Source organism: Haematobia irritans, chromosome 5 (genome assembly GCF_050003625.1).
Source record: "Haematobia irritans isolate KBUSLIRL chromosome 5, ASM5000362v1, whole genome shotgun sequence".
NCBI lineage: Eukaryota > Metazoa > Arthropoda > Insecta > Diptera > Muscidae > Haematobia > Haematobia irritans.
This window is the reverse complement of record NC_134401.1, coordinates 78,642,613-78,662,478: the sequence shown is the minus strand read 5'-3', so window position 1 is coordinate 78,662,478 and position 19,866 is coordinate 78,642,613. Positions and strand designations below refer to the sequence as shown.

The window sequence follows — 19,866 nt, the reverse complement described above, 5'->3', positions numbered from 1 at the left end:
ATTAAAAAATAGTCCAAAATTTAAAATCGATTTTTGAAAAAAATGATCCCTTTTTATAGCCGAATGACATTCCACTAAAAATTAGTTGAAAATCTAAAATCGATTTGCGATTATTTTTAAGTTAACAACCGATTTCGACTTTTTGTTTTTTAGATTTTCATGCTAAAATTCGATTAATCGATTTTCGATTGATAGATCCCTAATCGGAACATATAGTGCTTAAAAATGTTGTCACAATCAGAAATATTGTTTTTAGTTTCATATATCTTAAAAATTAATCTACGTTAAAAAAAAACTGGAAACTAGGTGACTAAATTGGAGATTTAAATGGTATTATTCTTTTAATATAAAATGAATTGAAACCTATTCTTATGTTTTTGTTTGAATAACATTTTTATTTTGTTCCTAAAGCTTAGTTTTCAGCTGTTTTGTGGGTGACAATTTTTTGGCGATTTTTTTTGAGACGAATTGACGAAAAATGTAAAAAAAAAATCTTTCCAGAATCTCGGTGTAATAGTGTATGTATGGCGTATTTCGAGGAGGAAGGGGACCTCGAAGGTCCCCTTTCTCCTCTACAAACTATTTCACTACACTGCTTTAAACGTTAATTTACGTTAGCTATAGTGGCTGGATAATCTATCACAGGTGGTGAACCACTCTTTCACCATTGCGTCTAAAAAAGTCGCGTAATGTTAAAAAAAAGTTGCATACATTTGTGAAGTCTTTTTATTACAAAAAATGTTCTATAAATCAACACAAAAACAATAAAGGAACAGTCCCTTTAACATAAAGGGATATTTTGGTAACCAAGGCCGTAGCCAGGATTTTAATTCGGGGGGGGGGGGGGGGGGGGTACAACTTAAAAAAAAATATTCATATAATATCATGTGTAGAAAATTTTATTTATGCATAGGTATGTATACAATATTTTTATAATATTAAATTGAGCCGACGGGCTTTTTGTGCAGCAAATAAATCAATTACTTCTTCAGTCGGCACATTTATTCGGCGATGAACCGACATTAATGCCAATCCATGGTACACTAGCTTTGACAAAATATTTTAATATTTTGAGAAAGTCTTTATCAACCTTATTTGCTAATAGTCTTTTACAAATATGGCAAAACAAACATGTTCATGTGGGAAGAATATCTCGATTTTGTAAAAGACATAGTCAAAAACCGGATTTTATTGAACTTCAAGAATGTTTTAGTCGAAAAAAGAATGTGATTCTATATTACCGATTTTTTATTTCGGTAGAAAATGTTTTCAAAATTTTATTTCTATATAGAATTTTTGCAAAATTTTATTTTTATAGAAAATTTTGTCAAAAATTTATTTCAATTGAAAATTTTGTACAAATTTTATTTCTATAGGAAATTTTTGCAAAATTTTATTTCTATAGAAAAAAATTTGCAACATTTTTTCTACAGATTTTTTTTTTTGCAAAATTTTATTTCTATAGAAAATTTTTGCAAAATTTTATTTATATAGAAAATTTTGTCAAAATTTTATTTTCTTTAAAATTTAGTCACTTGACAATAATTTTCCAGTGAAATTTTTGTGAAATTTAGTAAAAAGTACCTTTCCGCTCAAAAAATACATTTTTTGTACTTTCTTAAAAATTGTATTTTCCATCCCTGAGTAACTGGCAAAGTGGTCAAAATTTTTAAAAGAATATGCACGTTTGGAAATATCTCTTTATTGCACTCTCCAAGTGCTTCCATCGCTGAATTAGGCAGGTTCTTTTCGCAGGTTTTGCGCCATTTCATTTACACATGTGTGTTTGGCTGTTTCGTTGTTGTTGCTATGGCCAAACAAAGCGAGTCATGTCAACAAAAAGAACAACAAACACAAATAAAAAGCAGAAAGACATTTTCCAAAAATGAAATTTGTGGTGCGAGAACAAAAACCATTTGTTTTTTTCGACCGTCGTTTGACGGACTTTTCAACTAGTATTCTATGATTTGTGCAAGTTTTATAGGTAAGCGTTTTTCAAAATAAAACCTCCAGCTTTTCTTCAACATCTTCGATAAGATTTTTCTATGCAGCTAAAAATATATATTTATTTATATAAAAATATTTATTCATTTCGGGGGGGGGTTTGATCCCCCCTGAATACGGCCTTGTTGGTAACTTATTGTATCATAGAATCCAGTAAAACGTAAACTTGCAATAAAGTAAAAATTAGCAAAAATGTACGAGAACGCCATCCAGTGCCAATTTACTATCAGCCAATTAAAAGCATTTAAATCAATTAACATAACAAAAATAATTATTTTTTATACTACACTGACTCTGAAATATATTGCACGTGTTATTTCTTTATGGCTAGCTCTTACAAGATTTTACTGGGAAAAAAATTCCTAGAAAAAACTTATCTATTTTTCAAATAAAATTTGATATCACTCTGGCTCTCTTTTGTTGGTGTTTTGGAGTAATTATGAATTGTTGACCGAATGCCGAAGCCAATTGTTAAAAAGGCACACCAGTAATTCTGGTACCACACACAGAAAAAGAGTATGTCCGGTTCCATAGATTTTATCTTTACTCTAATTCCGAAGCTTTTTGAGCGATTGGTTACTGATAGACTCGTTCACTCATTAAGGTCTATATTTTCGGTGTATCAACACGGTTTTATGAAAGGGAAGTCGACGTCGACGAATCTTCTGGAGTTTACCTCATATATACATGATGCATTCTCAAGGCGTAATCAGGTTGATGTTATCTATACTGACTTCAGCAAGGCCTTTGATAAGGTTAGTCATCGTCTATTGTTGTATAAGTTATCTGCGCTAGGGTTTCCTCCAGCCTTACTATGCTGGATTTCATCTTACTTGTCTGACAGCGTTCAATGCGTTATGTTTAAGGGTCAACCATCTCGTAAGATATCGGTTACATCTGGGTTTCCTCAGGGAAGCCATATCGGACCAGTACTGTTCGCCCTTTATATTGACGATCTGTCATCGGTCATCCATCACTCAAATATATTAATGTATGCGGATAATGTGAAATTATTTTCGTCGATTAGCACGACGGTTGATTCTTGTCGATTACAGGGCGATTTGGATGAGGTTGTTCGCTAGTGTGACATTAATGGAATGTGTCTCAAGTTTGGCAAATGCAAGAAGATGACCTTCTTTCGGTCCAATGCTTTATTGACGGAATAGTATAATGACAACGTTAAATTAGAGGACGTTCAACTATATAATGATTTAGGTGTGTTATTTGAACGCAGTCTGAACTTCGATTCTCATGTTGAGTCAATTGTCTCCAGGGCTATGTCCACACTGGGTTTCATTAAGAGATGGCCGAAGGAATTTAATCATCCTTACCTGTCGAAACGTATCTACACTTCACTTGTCCGTCTGATCCTGGAATATGCGTCTGACGTTTGGTCTCCCAGTTATCAATGTTATGTTGATAGAGTAGAATCCTTTCAGAAGAGATTTCTACTTTTTGCGTTACGTGGTTTAGGTTGGCCTGATCCTTTGAATCTCCTTATGTCAATCGCTTGACTCTGGAGCAAAGACGTTTAGTGTTTGATGTAGTTTTTATTAGTAGACTCTTGAAAGGTGATATTAACTCACAACAATTGATTAGTAAACTTGACATTAATGTTCCTTCACGTGTTACGCGACAATATTTTCCATTGAAACTACCCGTCTGTAGAAATAATTACGAGGAACACAGTTCCTTTTACCGGCTCTGTAAACATTATAATGAATTTAGCAACGTATTTGATTTATCTGATCCGATACATACTGTTAAACGGGTTTTGATACACGTCGCCCACCATCGAACACCACTTTAAGCTTTGCCATGGAACTTCGTTATAATTCTACCTAAGTCTTTTTTCCCTCTACCTTGAAAATTGGCTGTCTCGAGAATTGTTCCAGTAAACTTCTCTCCTGTTCTGATCGTATCACTGTTCCTGCCTTCCAAGTTGTTCCTGCTAACCTATCTCATCTGTCAGCAAATTGTTCCTGCCCCTACCATTCTATTTGTTTCTTCTATTTACTGTTTCCTGATTGTCGTCTCACCGATTTCCTGTAATCTGATCGCGTCAATTGTTCCTGTCAACGGCTTACATTTTGTGTTCCTGTTTGTGACTATTCCGTTATTATGCCAACGTACACCAGTTTTTTTTTTCTTCTCAACTTCTTTTTTTCTGGTTGTAATATTCACATTTTAAAGAAGTTGAATCTATCTACACTGAAAAAAAAGCATACCCGGTTCCAAAGATTTTGTCTTTACTTTAAAAAATTTGGTATTGATTCCGAGCCAAAGAAGCGGAGAATACAAGTAAAGATACTTTTAAGACACAATTCTCTTTTAAAATCGGGTTTTGTGTACTTGCTTCAGGAAGCAAATTTTAATTTTTCGCTTTTTCAGCTTTTTTTCTTCATATGCTATCAAAGTCCTTTAAAAACAAGTTAACGACGACTTTATTTTCCAAATTAAGACTCGACTTCTAGTAGAAATTATGCTGTGTTTCAAGTGCAAAACGTCTTTAAAATAAAGTGTTGAAAAACATGTCCTATATTTGAACGATTTTTTGCTTTGTAGTCAAGATGCAAAAAAGGAACAAATGTAAAGACAATTTCATTAAATTTAAAGATTTTTTCTAAATTGTTAAAGTCAAGTTGACCTTAGCCCAAACATTTTTTCTTTCATGTTATGATATCCATTTTTAAATCAAATCACTTAATTATAAGGACAATACGACTCAATTGAAAAGTTTATCGACCTTTGGTCAAGGAAAAAAACTTTATACTAGAGAAATGCGTCTTGTATGCTAAGCAAAATTTGCATTCGTATTTTAAAGACATGAAATCTTTGACCTCACGACAATATTTTTTTCAGTGTATTTTGTTCATGAAACCCAGTTTTTTTATCCTTACTTATTTTTTTCTGGTCCGTAATTTTTTTAACTTTAACGTAATTATAAACTTATTGTATTAATGAATTTATCTTCAATCTGGCTTACCATAGCTGAATAAATAAATAAATAGATAATGAGTGTTGCATTGATTCCGAGCCAAAGAAGTTCCGATTCTTCGAAGTAAGGACATAATTCGTTTATGGCATAATTCTCTTTATATTTGAGTTTTGCGTACTTGTTTCGAGGAAATAAATTTTAATTTATTCGTTTAATCTGTTTTATCGCTTATTTGTTATCAAATCCATTGAAAAATGTTAACGACAACTTAAACTTTCGAAATTCAGACTTCAAGTATAAATAGTGCTATGTTTTAAGTAAAAACGTCTTTGAAATAATGTTATGAAAAACATCTCCTATTTTGCTTTTTTTTTTTGTTTTGCTTTATGGTCAAGATACAAAAAGTCAACAAATATAAATAATTTTTCACAATTATTAAAGTCAAGTTGACCGTAGTCAAACAAAATTTTCTTTCATGTAAATATACCCAAAATGCGTCTTCTATGCTAAGCAAAATTCGCATTAGTAAGAACACAAAATGCTTGGCCTCACTACAATACTATTTTCAGTGCATCGTCAGCGTATACCACCACTTTTCTAGGGAGAGCAAAGGTCTTTTTATAGCAACATTTCTTAGGGCGTTTTCGTTTCGCAAAAAATATGTTGCCTTGGTGTTACACTACTTTTTCCCTCATTGTGTTTTCGCCCAAATGATAGTGTCATTCCAAAGTTATTATTAATTCATAACATTTTGAGGGGTACAGGAACCAAAATTTATGACAATGTCCTTCATATGTGGCAATCAATTTCGAGAATGTTGCACCTTTTTTCCCAATCGAAATCGCCATTAGTAAAATGTATAGAATCTTGTTTTTGCCCTTATCCACAGTTGTTGGCTTGTGCATTAAGTCAACAACTTCTGCGTCGAAATCTAGTCGGAGAGCTCCACTTCCTCCCCCTCCTCGAGTTACCTTGTTGGTTGTGGCTCTGCTCTCAAAAAGAGTTGCCAATTAACCGACACGTATAGCAGTTCCAAGATTGTATGATATCGGTGCATCGAGAGGTTTGGATCTTATTATATCAAGATCCAAACCTAATTGGGGTATCAATTCTGGTCTATGGGAACTTGCAGAGGAAGTTCCTGAATAGTTGGACGCATCACGCCTAAATGTTAGCCTCTGTCGTTTGCAACTATCTGCCACTTCGAGACGCGCCCGGAGGATTTTTATATTTCAAAAGCAGCATTCAGTATAGGTATATTTTTACCCAGGCGGAGCGGAGAATCAGACTTCTCATTGTAATTTCATATAACCTACACTGTTAGAAAAATATGTTTTTCATATGTTCCGATATAAACAAAATGTGTTTCGGGCACGATTTTAAACCACAATATATTTAAGTGCGAACATGTAATGTTCCTGAACTAACACTAAATGTTTGGGACGTCTATGTTAATATGTTAGAATATATTATGTCTGGGGCATGAATGTTTCATAAAAATCATATGTGTGAATACAAACATACATAAATTTACAAATTTCGACTAAACATACATATGTTGTGATATTTTATTCAAAGCGACAGAGAGAGTATAGAGAGAAATAGTGATGGAAACCGGGAGAGTTGACGAAAGATATCAATATAACACAGCAAAAGAGTCAAAAGAGAACAATTTCTGTGAAACCGCTTGTATGTTGTTTCGGAAAACTGTTTTATGATAAGGCCAAAAATTTGATATGTTTAAGTCTAAATATTATTTAATTTGAATAAAGAGAATATACATTCGGAACCAAGAGAATAGACATTTGAAAAACAAACAGCTTATGTTTTCGCCTTGAGAGCAGCATTTTATGTATGTGGACATGTGTTTTGTTTATCATTTTGGCATTATGGGCACAATTTTTTTCTTGGTTCGTTAAAAGAAATCAGGGGTCTTCATAAAAATAACGAAAGGCCACTATACTCTTTTTAGAGTTGGGACAGTAAACTGAAATAAGGAGGAAATAGTGAAAAATTACACAGTAAAATGTAAAAAACAAACTTTAGTTCCTCTTTATTAAAAAGTAGTCCACGAGGAGTTGACGGACACCATCAAATATAAAAGCGGGCATTAAGTTCGAGTTTTACAGCTAAAACAATTTAAAAAGTTTATTTTCTTTAAAATGAATTATTAAAGAAAAATAAAAGGAATTTTAGAGCGATGGTGTTAAATGCTAGTAAAAAACTGTTCACGCCTAAATAAATTTATGTTTATATTATAAAATTATTTATGTATGTTTTTACTCGACTCCACGTCCTTCTATTGTGAGAGTTTTTGAATTCCTTCCAAATTTTAAAGTTTTGTACAAAAACAGTTTTTTATTACAAGATTGTTATTTTTGCAATAAAAAATAATATTTTATCCAAAAATCAGTCAATTTCGTTTATATCAAGCACTGTTACTGACTATAAATCTTTAATAACGCACATTTCGAAGTTTCATTTAAAAAAAAAATTAATATAGTATAAATATAAATGTGTAAATTAAAAAAAAAAAAAAAAAAATGTTCGGTCGGAGCAGGGATTGAACCCACGACCCTTTGCATGCAAGGCAGACATGCTAACCACTGCTCCACGTGGCAAACAAATGTATGTTTCTGTTAAATAATGTTATGTTTGCATAGGCTCGTGGGCGCTGCAAACTATGCTATATAAATGTAACTTAAAACGATAATTATCTACTGGTGACTATAACAGCTACGTAGCCCAGTGGATAGTGTGTTGGCTTACAAACTGTATGGTCCTCGGTTCGATTCTCCGTGCAGGCGAAAGGTAAAATTTAAAAAATTTATAAAAGTGAATAATTTCTTCAACATTATTTGTATTACAGAGAAATGTGCCAATAACTAAAAAATTCGTGGAAGTGAAAATTACGAGTATGTTAGGGAATGAGCACAATCGTGTTTGGGAAAAATTCTTCCAAGCATATAATATTTTTGGCTCAAAATGCTTCCAAACATATAATATGTTCACATAAAACAAACATATTAATGTTTCGGCAGTATGCAATAATATATGTGCTTCCTGCAAAATATGTTTGGAACATATGTTAAAGAAGCGATTTTTTTTGAGGGTGTACGTGCGGTAGCATCCGAAACATACATGTCTCTTCTCGAAGCCCTAATATTCATTACATTGTTTATTATGCTCGTCATTTTCATCCTTGTGTTATTCACATGGCAAATACTCCATGATTATTAGTTTCACTTGAATGCCTTTGGGGTGATTTTCTTGATATTTTTAATATTCAAATGTGTATTTATTTATCTTTCATTTGAATGGAATAATAAATGCTCGTTGTGGTTTCGCTTCTTATCGCACGTATGTACTTTGAAAGATATTGCCGACCTGGCGTCATCCTTCGAACAGATTCCGGAGGATGAGAAGGTTAGTTTGCATCTTATTAGAACCTCTGAACCTGTATCAATTTACGGTCCGTTACACGTTTCAAATTCTCTCTGTTTTTTTTTTGTTCTTTGCCAATCTTCCCACCTTCTGAATTACATTCATTGTGGAGTGGGTAACTCCACTATATGTGGTTATGAACTATCGATAGCTTTAGGACATTAATTTTGCATAGTCAAAGAAAAAGGATTAAGCAAACAGTAGACGTAGTAGTATTTGTCTATGGTGAAATGTTTAGTTTGCCACAAAACTTGATAAAGGACCCTTGTTTGTTTTGTAATCGAAATGTTATCACGGCTAGCGATAATAGTTGGAGTTGCTTGATGATGGTTGAAGGGCGGCAAAAATCGAAAGATTTATAAACTATGTATTGATATCCTTATTGGATATGGCACAGATTTGAAAGCTTTGAAATGGAATACCGAAATGAATTCTTTGTGAGGATGAGAATGAATGAGGGGGAAAGATTGGTGATATATCGTAAAATTTTGGGTAAAGATAAAGGGTGAAAATATTACGGTACTTTTAAAAAGTTAAACTATGTTACACAAACCATCATCTTAATGAATTTTTGTAACTACCTGTGTATAATATAAAATATTGAGCCGACAGAATAAGGGAAGAAGAATACGGCGCTCCATTCTCTGTTATAGGAGGAAGGGGCAATTCTTCTCATTGAGAAGAGAGATATTCATTACATGTCGCATCCAAATGTGTATGAAACAACAGACAAGTACCAAGTATGGCCATCGTGGTGCCATGACTAGTATGCCCGCCTTACATACAAATATCTTGGGTTCAACACCAAAAAGTTTTTGATGTTCCGTCAAATTGCTGGGCGTTGGTAATTAATTCGATAGCGAGTTCCAAATACTTCTAGCGAAAACGAAAATAGAAAATAATTATTCAAGCTTGATAAGATCGTTTTTTATATGTATTGGTTTCTTCATTCTTTAATATTTCGCAATTACATTGATTTGCTTCATCAGGAGTAGATTTCCAATAAAAATTATTTGATACTTTTAATCATGACATGTAAATTATTTATCAAAAAAGTGGTTTTCAAATTACAAGTAATTGTAGTGGTTACTATTGATTTTAGTTTACACATCTTTTTTACTTAACCCTCTAATGTCCCAATTTTTTTGCCAGCTGATTAAATATTCAATGTTAACGACACAAAAGCAAGAAAACGAAACAAGAAAAAATTATGCGGTAAAATTCAGTATATGCTGCAAAGCCTCTTGAACAGATTTTACCAAGTTTTCTTTTTATTTTACCCATTTATCAGCATAAGAATGAACATTTCTCAAGCTTGTTTGGATCATTTTAAGCGAAATAAAATGGATTTTAAGCGTCGTTTCATAACTGTTGATGAGACATGGAGATAAAAGAACAATCCAAACAATGGACTGAAGCTGGAGGAAGTGCCCCAAAGAAGCCAAAAACAATTCAATCGGCGCTGGTAAGGTTATGGCAACGGTTTTGTGGGACTTCAAAGGTTTTTTATTGATTGACTATCTGCAAAAGGGTAAAACAATAAATTCAGAGTACTATTGCAACCTTTTGGATCAATTAAGTGTACAAATTCGAAAGAAACGTCCTGGCTTACAACACAAAAAACAAATTTTTCATCAAGACAACGCACCAGCGTACAAGAGTGTTTTAACAATGGCTAAAATCAACGAATTAATGTACGAGTTGCTTGACCACCAACCTTATGTCCTGATTTAGCTCCCAGTGACTTTTACTTGTTCCCAAATCTAAAAAAATTCCTTGCTGGCAATCGTTTTACCTCAAATGAAGATGCAATTACAATTGTAAACCACTATTTTGAAGAACTTGAGGATAACTATTTTAATGAAGGGATAGAATTGCTAGAAAAGCGTTGGACTAAGTGTATTGAAGTTTCAGGAGATTATATTAAAAAATTTCCGAACCGCCCTCGTATCGCATCACTCTATTAAAAAGTGTTTAGTTTACGGTTTCTAGTTGTGTCACAGTTTGCAAATAGTCCACATCCATAAAGTGAACCTGTAACCTGTGTGCGTTTCAGTCAGAAGAGACCTTATTCGAACTGGTGTGAGCGATTGTGTGGTCCATTTTTATCGTATCCTTGTCCTATGACTGTCCCAGCAAAAAAATTTGGAAGTTCTTCTCAAGGCACAACTTTAAAAGAACTTTCAAAAATGTTCTCCCAACGATGTTCTTTATTTTAACTGCACATGAAGTTCATTTGAGTCAATTTCTTTATAACTCGCTTTTTTCATATTTTTAATGGTAATTAATTTTTTTTTTTTGTGTTTCAAATAGGTTAAAACCAGATTAAGAATTAATAAAATGATACAAATTTTTTAAATTTAGCCGATAAAAGTGCTAATTCTTTGTAGAAAATTTCGAATTTTTGAAAATATTTGATCGCAAGAGTTCCAGACAAGCGTTATAATGCATTAAAAATCATAAAAAATTTTAAAAATTATTTATTTGTCACAATATCACAAAATTTCTTAATTCACATCCAAAACACTGAATTCGCCTCACACCTTAAGAAGTGATGCAAATTCAGTGCAGCGGCTGTTGAAATTTGTGGACATCCGTCCTATGACAAGCCCATGTTAAATTCATCGCTTCTGCGTCAATTTGGCACCACTTCCGGATCCAAAAAGAACATTTTCACTACTTTTTTGGCGACACTTTTTTTGCTGGGGTATTAATGTGATCCTTCCAAGTAGGAGAACTACTAAACATTACCCCTATGCGTAGGTAATCACAAATTCAATTAAAACGGGACACGATCGTGTACATAAATAATTTTAAACTTACATACATACAAGCGGTACTGTGCCCACAGACCCAAAAAAAATTTTCTTCAATTGTATTTACCCCTTGAGGTGTTTTCGGGTTCCATTTCAGTTGGATGTCATGTGGCGATCCGTAATTATTATTGATGAGAAATTTTATCCCATAGTAATCCGTTGTTCTAAATACGGTAATGAAAAGGAGGTGGGAACGAGATTGTAAATGGCGTCGCAGTCTACGAGGTTCTGGTTCTATAGCCTCTATCACAGAAATGTTCACTGTTTTACCAATGGGTTTTCTGGGGAATCTTTTGGATCGCTTCTCGTGAACCTTTATTCTATTAATCTCAATATTGCTTGTAAATATAACATACGGCCGGTGTAAATTCCACCAGAGCGTTGTGCACGGAGACTTTTTCTGCACAAAAATTCAATTTAGCAAATTAGAAAATATTCTACTTTTATTTCCAAAAGAAAGTAGAAAAACTCACCAATTATGAGCAATATATATTCCTTTCCTCATCTGCACTCGCCCGTCAGCGTGATTGAAAGATGGCAAGCGTCAAATTTTCCATTTTTCCAGTACTAGACTGCCAGAGTGTTCAAATTGCATTTTTTAGTCATCACAGGAACAATCGTGCCACTTTGCCACACTAAAAAAGTGTACTTGGATGCAAAAATTTTTACCTTCCCTTAAAGATTTCGGTATAGATTCCGAACAAAAAATACGCCTTCTTTAAAATAAAGACAAGTCATATTTGGCTTGAAATCTAGGATCCATAAAATTAAATTTAAGTTATAGTCCTCAGTTAACGGATCTTTACTCTTTTTTGCGTTATAATTATAAATATGTTCACTATTTAAAAATCCAAATTTTGACAGGTACTTTAAAGTACAAACTGTTTTCTTAATTCCTAAAAAATACAACTTTAATCCAAAAATCCAAAATCCTCAATATAAGTTTTAGTTTTTCGATCTTGAATTGAAAGATTCAATATATCAGTTAATTAAAGTCCGATGTTTTTATATCAAAAATTTGTCTTACTTCAAAGCCATACGACTTTAACAAAGGAATGCAAATTTTCAAGATTCGTGTACCAAATTTAATAAAAAAAAACAAAAATTATGAAGCACATATTATAAACTTTCTTTTAATGAAAATTTCATTATTTTAAAGAAATGTGTCCTTAATATAGTTTATATTTCGTGTTCTAAACTTAAGTTTGCATAATCTTTCATATTAGGTCAATATTTTTTCAGTGCACGTTGGGTAATATCCACACGGTAGTGATTATTCATATCACCCAATTTATCGTCCGTCTTATAGTACGATACACATGTTGACGAAACATAGAGAAACCGGTTTAAGCTTCTTATGCAGACTCCAATACAAAGTTGCCCTCATCAATTCCCCTATGTACTCCCTGCTTCATTATAAGTTATATAAATGTCGCGCTTTCATAGATATATGTTTTTTTTAATTAAGTATTAATATTTGGAAATTTTTAAAGAGTAAAATATAATTCGTTTTCTTTGTTATTGTTGGTTTCTCTTCAATCATTATTGTTGTTTTTGATTTCAGCTTAAAACCATGCATTGAGTAAACTACAAGTGTAGCTTAACCAACAGAGGAAAAGTATGATTGTCAAATTTATTTGGACAAAGCCCTATATACTGCAAGATGGTTGGATGTACAGCTGTTTCTGAATTACCACATTCCTCATCAGCATCCTCTACTTGCAGCAAAACTATCAATTATTAGAATAAACTCGGGTAATTCACTCAACCCAAAGTGAACTACAATTGAACCTTCCGAAAAAAGGTTTGATAGTCGGCTACTGCCTAAACAAATTTGCAAGCATATCTCTTTGCCTTTGCCAAACTCAAATCATCGATTTGAATGTAGTTGGCTGGGTTTGTTTTTGAGCGTGTTTCCTCTATCTTCATTCGTTTTGTTTGTTATTGTTGGTTTCTCTTCAATCATTATTGTTGTTTTTGATCTCAGCTTAAAACCATGCATTGACTAAACTACAAGTGTAGCTTAACCAACAGAGGAAAAGTATGCTTGTCAAATTTATTTGGGCAAAGCCCTCCCAGCAAAAAATGGAGCACTATTTCGGCATGATTGTAAGGGAGAGTGGCAGTACCAACAGCTTACAAAACAACCGAATCAGCGCTGATTTTTGAGGGCGATGTCCCGATTTAGAGCAGCTTCTACATAGCGCTGATATAATTGCTCAGAAGTTATATATAATCTTGAGTATAGCATTTTTGGCGTGAAGGACAGCACTACGTTTCATGCATCTATACTGCATGAATTGGTTGCAATAACGTAAACGAATGATCATAAGCTAGTTTGGTTACTCGTTTACGTTATTGCCACCGATTCATGCAGTGTGGATGCACTGCCTACTTTATTGTATATCAAAAAGCGCAACTAAACTCTTACTACTGAAGCATTTTTTGCTGGTCTATAGACTGCAAGATGGTTTCGGAATTACGAAACAGCTGTACATCCTCTGTTGGTTAAGCTACAGCTTAATGCATGGTTTTAAGCTGAGATCAAAAACAACAATAGTAAAAAATAATGAAACTTTTGGAATAGAAACGCACATTTGAAACACATTTGAATCCAACACGTTTTTAAACGATATTGCGGAATAAGTCTCTATACCATATGTTCAAAATGATCAAATTTGAGATGCAACGCTTAAATTTGATCATTTCCAAATGATTGGAAAGAAAAAAATTTTAAATTTATATTATGGCCAGGTTTAAGATATTTTGAAAATATATGGCAAATATAACGTAGTTTTCCACATATTTTCTCTGTATATAATATTTATAAGTTTATTAAGAAGCTTAAGTTCCGTAATGTATTTAATGTGATTACATTCACTCCAGTAAACAATTTTTTGTTGAATGGTGTTATTAAGGTGACAATATTCATAAATTTGCTTACGTCTTGTTTTATTCCTTTCATTTCAGTTTATTTGTATTTGAATCCCTCAAGTGGCACAACTCAAATAAACCCAGACGGTAAGTAGAGTTTAATTAACAATTTCCCCCCCAACAACTTCTAAACTTTCGTCTTTCCTCTGGATTGAGAGAAAAAAAAACTCATAACCATCTTTCTAGCTCACCCTCTCTGTGTTCCATACAAAAAGAACATTGTTGGAGTTACCTAGTCGTATCAAATGAAAGTGGGAATAATCACAACTCAAAACTGTTGTAATATTTTTGGCCAGATTTTTAAAGTTTGGTTTCCGTTTCCTGTTCGCATTAGGAAGTGGTAGTGTTCTCATAGCAACTACATTCGGTGTTGTTATTGCAACATGGTTTTATATAACTATTTTCGTTTTTGTTTTTTTTTTTTTGGTACTTCCTCATGTTTCGCATGGAGGGAAATACGTTTGGGTACTTCTGTAAATTTTAGTGCACACTGGATGCAAATATTAACATTTTTCTAACATTTGCCTACACTTGTGCCAAAGTATTGGTTTCTCATTTGTATCGTAATACATAATAGTGTTACAAATGAATGCCCAGCAAAAAAAAAATTGGAAGTTGTTTAAAATCACTTCCAAAATTTCCTTCCAAAGATGTTCTTTTATTTTAACTACAGAGGAAGTTTTTTCAATTCATGTTTTTAAAACTTGCTTTTTTCATATTTTTAATGAGTCATTTTTAACTTTTTTTTTTGTCTCAAATATGATAAAAACAGATTACGAATTAACACAATGGTACAAATTATTAAAAATTTGTTGAAAAAATGCTGAATCTAGTCTAGAAAGTTTGCAAATTTTTGAAAATATTCGAGGTCAAACGTTTCAGACAAGTATTAAAAATCATAAAAAATTATTTATTTGGCACAATATTAAATACTAAACACTATTTGTTCAATTCACACATACAATTATTTGTAAACAATTTTTAAATTGCGTCTAAATACCATTTTGATTGGTTTCAAAACTAAGCTTATTCAGTAGCTCAAACAATTATTTGTTTATCACGCCGTTTGTTTCATACACACTCACGGCGTTGTCAACTTCGTCTCAGGGGTAAACCTTACCCCAAAAACATCATGATTATTTGTTTTCCCAAAACTTTTCAAATTTATTTATTGGGAGCCCTGATGCAGGGGTTTGTCTCACTTGAAATTCTGCACTCAAGACGAGAACAAATGCTCGTTGTTTTTATTTTTTCCAATGTCCGATCATTTTGGCGCTCTTATTTCTCACATTTTAGTATGCAAATTAAATAGTACTTGTAAGAGGGTCGTTCCGAAACTTCTTAGCTTATCAATGAAAGAGAATAGTTAGTTTTTCAAACATATTTTTATTTTTCAATATAATCTCCTGAAACTTCAATACACTTAGTACAACGCTTCTCTAGCAATTCTATTCCTTGATTAAAATATTTTTCCTCAAGGTCTTCAAAATAGTGGTTTACAACTGTAAGGAATTTTTTTTTAGATTTGGGAACAAGTAAAAGTTACTGGGAGCTATCACAGGAGAATAAGGTGGGTGGTCAAGCAAATCGTACTTAAATTCGTTGATTTTAGCCATTGTTAAAACACTTTTGTTCGCTGGTGCGTTGTCTTGATGAAAATTTTTTTTGTGTTGTAAGCCAGGACGTTTTTCTCGAATTTGTACATTTAATTGATCCAAAAGGTTGCAATTGTACTCTGAATTTATTGTTTTACCCTTATGCAGATAGTCAATCAATAAAATACCCTTGAAGTCCAAAAAACCGTTGCCATAACCTTACCAGCCGATTGAATTGTTTTTGCCTTCTTTGGGGCACTTCCTCCAGCTTCAGTCCATTGTTTGGATTGTTCTTTTGTCTCTGGAGTATAGTGGTGGATTCATGTCTCATCAACAGTTATGAAACGACACTTAAACTCCATTTTATTTCGCTTAAAACGATCCAAACAAGCTTGAGAAATGTTCATTCTTATGCGTTTTGTAAATGGACTCGATCATTTGAGATGCCCATGATATTAGCAATTTCACGCACTTTTATTCGTCGATCATTTAATACCATATCATGCACTTTGGCTACAATTTCTGTTATTGTTGCTGTTTTTGGACGTCCACTACGTGGTTCATCTTCATACGACCACGTTTAAATTCAGCAACCCAATATTTTACGGTTGCATACACAGAAAAAAATTTCACGAAAATTTTTCCAATTAAAATCTTAATTGAGTTTTAAAAAATATTCAATTAAAAATTTAATTGATTCAACAAATTTTTTAATTGAAATAAAAATCGATCACACAAATTAATATTAGCAATTAAATATTTAATTGGATCAATTAATTTTTTAATTGACTGTCAATTAACTTTTTAATTGATACTATCATTTCTGTGATTGAAGACATTTCAATTAAAAAATTAATTGGATCAATTAATTTCGTGATTGAATCAGAAAAAAATTTTTTTGTGTGTATGAAGGAGCACTTTCACCTAACACATTCACCATATCATTATGCATTTCTTGTCTCGATAAACCTTTTTTATGTAAATATTTGATGACAGCACGCATTTCTTATTTTTCTATTGTAAAAAAATTACGGATTTTTTGAACACCTGTTTCTATATGAAGGAGTTGCCAGATCGAAACAAAATTTAACATGTGTTCATAACAGAGATGGAAGTTTCCAAAACACTTAACTTTTTTCTGTTTATACCGCGCTTTTTGTGCTAGGCTAAGAAGTTTCCGAACTGCCGTCATACTTAAGCATATTACGTTTTTGGGGAAGGCCCAATTAATGTTGCACTTTCACAGCACCCACTATTTGCTCTCATTAGATTTTATCGTTGTGTTATGTTAATGCCTGTCTTAATTCTCTGTCTGTGTCTCTCTCTCTCTCTCTCTCTCTCTCTAAATAAGAGTGTTTTCGTTTTGCAAAAATATGTTGCCTTTGTGTTACACTCAGGACTGCAAATAAAATTTTAAGAAAACTCGTCACTTTTTCCCGAAAAAATCGTCATAATCGGCTTTTGCTTTTTAAAAAATCGGGAATTTAAATAATATTTAAATAAAACATATATTTTGGTTAAAAATAAAATAAAGGTATTCATTTCATATAAATACACACAATTCTGTTATATTTAGTAAATTTTTGTATTACGCATTCTGAGTAAGCCATAGCCGAAAAGTACGCGAACACCATCCACTAACTATTTGCATTTTCTAAATTTTAGCTTCTAAACATTAAAAACCATAAATACATCCAGTTTTTATATCCTATCCCACATAGTGGGATACTTTGATCTGTAAAAAATGTGCCTACCAGAAATATTGATTATACTCTCCATAAAACATACTGATCGACTCGGAATCACCTCCTGAGAAAAAACAGTGAACCCACCAGGAAGAAAAGTTTCGGTTAATTTTAGAAATTTTGAATATATGTAGAAAATTTTAACTAAACAGTATTACAAACGTTGGCATCACGCCGATGTCATAAAAAATAAGTAAATATTTTTCGACAAATTCAAGAAAATTTATTAGACATAACTAAGTTTTTTCACTTGTTAAAGAAAATTTTGTAGTTTGAAGGAAAAACTTGTAGTTCAAAATTGCAAGAATGTCTTTAGTGACATACGAAGTTCATGATGGAGGCATTTTTGGTAAAATTTACAAATTTAAAGAAATTCTGAACTATTTTGTGGAAGACACGAATTTAAAGACATTCTGAACTATTTTGTGGAAGGTACGAATTTAGTTTATCATTGTGCTTCATTTGAGTTTATTTTTTTCCTCGGTTTTAGTTAATTTAACTCACGTAAACAAAAAATTATTAGAGTAAACGAAACTTTCTCCAAACATAATAATTCCATGAACTAAAATAAAATTAAATTGGCTTTAGTGAAATAGAGAGTTCACTTTTTTTTTTGAGTGTATTATTGGCAGGATTCCGGTCTATCTATTCGTATTCGTCCCTTCATTGGTCGGTCTGTCTATGTATTATTCGCAGGATTCCGGTCGCAATTATTTTGATGAAACTTGGTTCAGTGCTTTTTTGACACAAGGACGAATGCTATTGAATTTGGAAAAAATCGGATCAAATTTAGATATAGCCCCCACATATATGTATCGCCCGATTTCAACAAATGGGGTCGTATTAAGCCTATTTACTAACCGGTCGTCTTCAAATTTAATACAAAATAATTAAGCACCCTTAAGTAAGCAAAATTTTCCCAAATTTTTGAACGGAGTAAATATCGTCATTTTCGAGGCAAAAATCGGAAACTGTTATGTTTTGAGTCAAAAATCGTCAAAGTGACGATAAATCGGCAAAATTGACATCCCTGGTTACACTACTTTTTCCCCAATTGTATTTTCGCTCAAATAGTTTCATTTCAAAGTTAATGTTAATTCATAATATTTTTAGGGATACCCAAAAGCTACAGTGTCCTTTATACCTTAGGTTAGGTTAGGTTAAAGTGGCAGCCCGATTAAATTTCAGACTCACTTAGACTATTCAGTCCATTGTGATACCACATTTAACTAAAAGTACCTATTACATATGGGCACTTCTAGTCTTAACCACTGAACCTTCTCTATTATTTACTTTTGTGGAACCAACCAGATTGCTCCAAAAACATTAACAACTGCTTAAGTTAACGTTTTCCAGGTCAGCCAGTAATCTAAAGCTATATGCTCCTAAAATTCGCTTACGCCTTACACAAAAAGCAGGACACTCACACAAGAGATGTTTAATTGATTCCTTTTCCTCCACGTCATGACAGCTTATACAATAGTCATTATACTTCGCACCTATAGTTTTTGCAAATTCGCCTATCAGGCAGCGACCCGCTATAGCAGATATTAGGAGTGCTATCTGACGCCTTGAGAACACTACCATATCTAGTGTGCGGTTTAAATTTAAATGGGGCCATTTTTGCTTGGTGTCGTTACAACCCTTGCAATTTTCCCATCGAATATTGGCCATCATAACAGCCTTCTCACGCAGTAAGAGCTTGCAGGTGGCCAGAGGCATACCAACAGATTCTAGTTCCCCTGGAAAATGTAAGGTAGTTCCTAGCCTTGCTAACACATCTGCTTCACAGTTCCCCGGTATGTTCCTATGACCAGGCATAGGTGAATATTGTACTGCTCAGCCATCTCGTTGAGAGATTTGCGGCAGTCTATGGCCGTTTTTGAGTTAAGGAACACAGAGTCCAAGGATTTTATTGCAGGTTGACTGTCTGAGTATATATTAATGCCAATATTTGTTGGAACATTACTTCTCAGCCAATTCACCACCTCTCTTATTGCCAATATTTCAGCCTGAAAAACACTACAGTGATTAGGTAATCTTTTCGCTATTCGAATTTCCAGATCTTTAGAATATACTCCGAACCCCACTTGTCCATTCAATTTGGAGCCATCAGTATAGAAATCTATATATCTTTTATTCCCCGGGGTCTGTGTACACCACGCCTCACTGTTGGGAATTAGAGTTTCAAACTTTTTGTCGAAAAGTGGTTTTGCCAGGGTGTAATCCACTACGTTAGGCACATCTGGCATTACTTTGAGGACCGAACTATGACCGTACATTTTTTCCGACCACAGCGATAGCTCGCGCAACCGCACAGCCGTTGTTGCAGCTGACTGTTTGGCCAAAATGTCTAAAGGCAATAGATGTAGCATGACATTAAGGGAGTC

General features: G+C 33.1%; 1 protein-coding gene across 1 annotated transcript in view; it reads left to right on the top strand.

Annotated features, from left to right (window-relative positions):
- Nucleotides 1-19,866, top strand: part of Gp210 (nucleoporin 210) — a 280,949-nt gene that overhangs the window by 205,096 nt on the left and 55,987 nt on the right. The window contains exon 23 of the mRNA XM_075309079.1: nt 14,173-14,223. Coding sequence (XP_075165194.1) covers nt 14,173-14,223 — 51 coding nt within the window. The remainder of the gene's footprint in view (nt 1-14,172; nt 14,224-19,866) is intronic.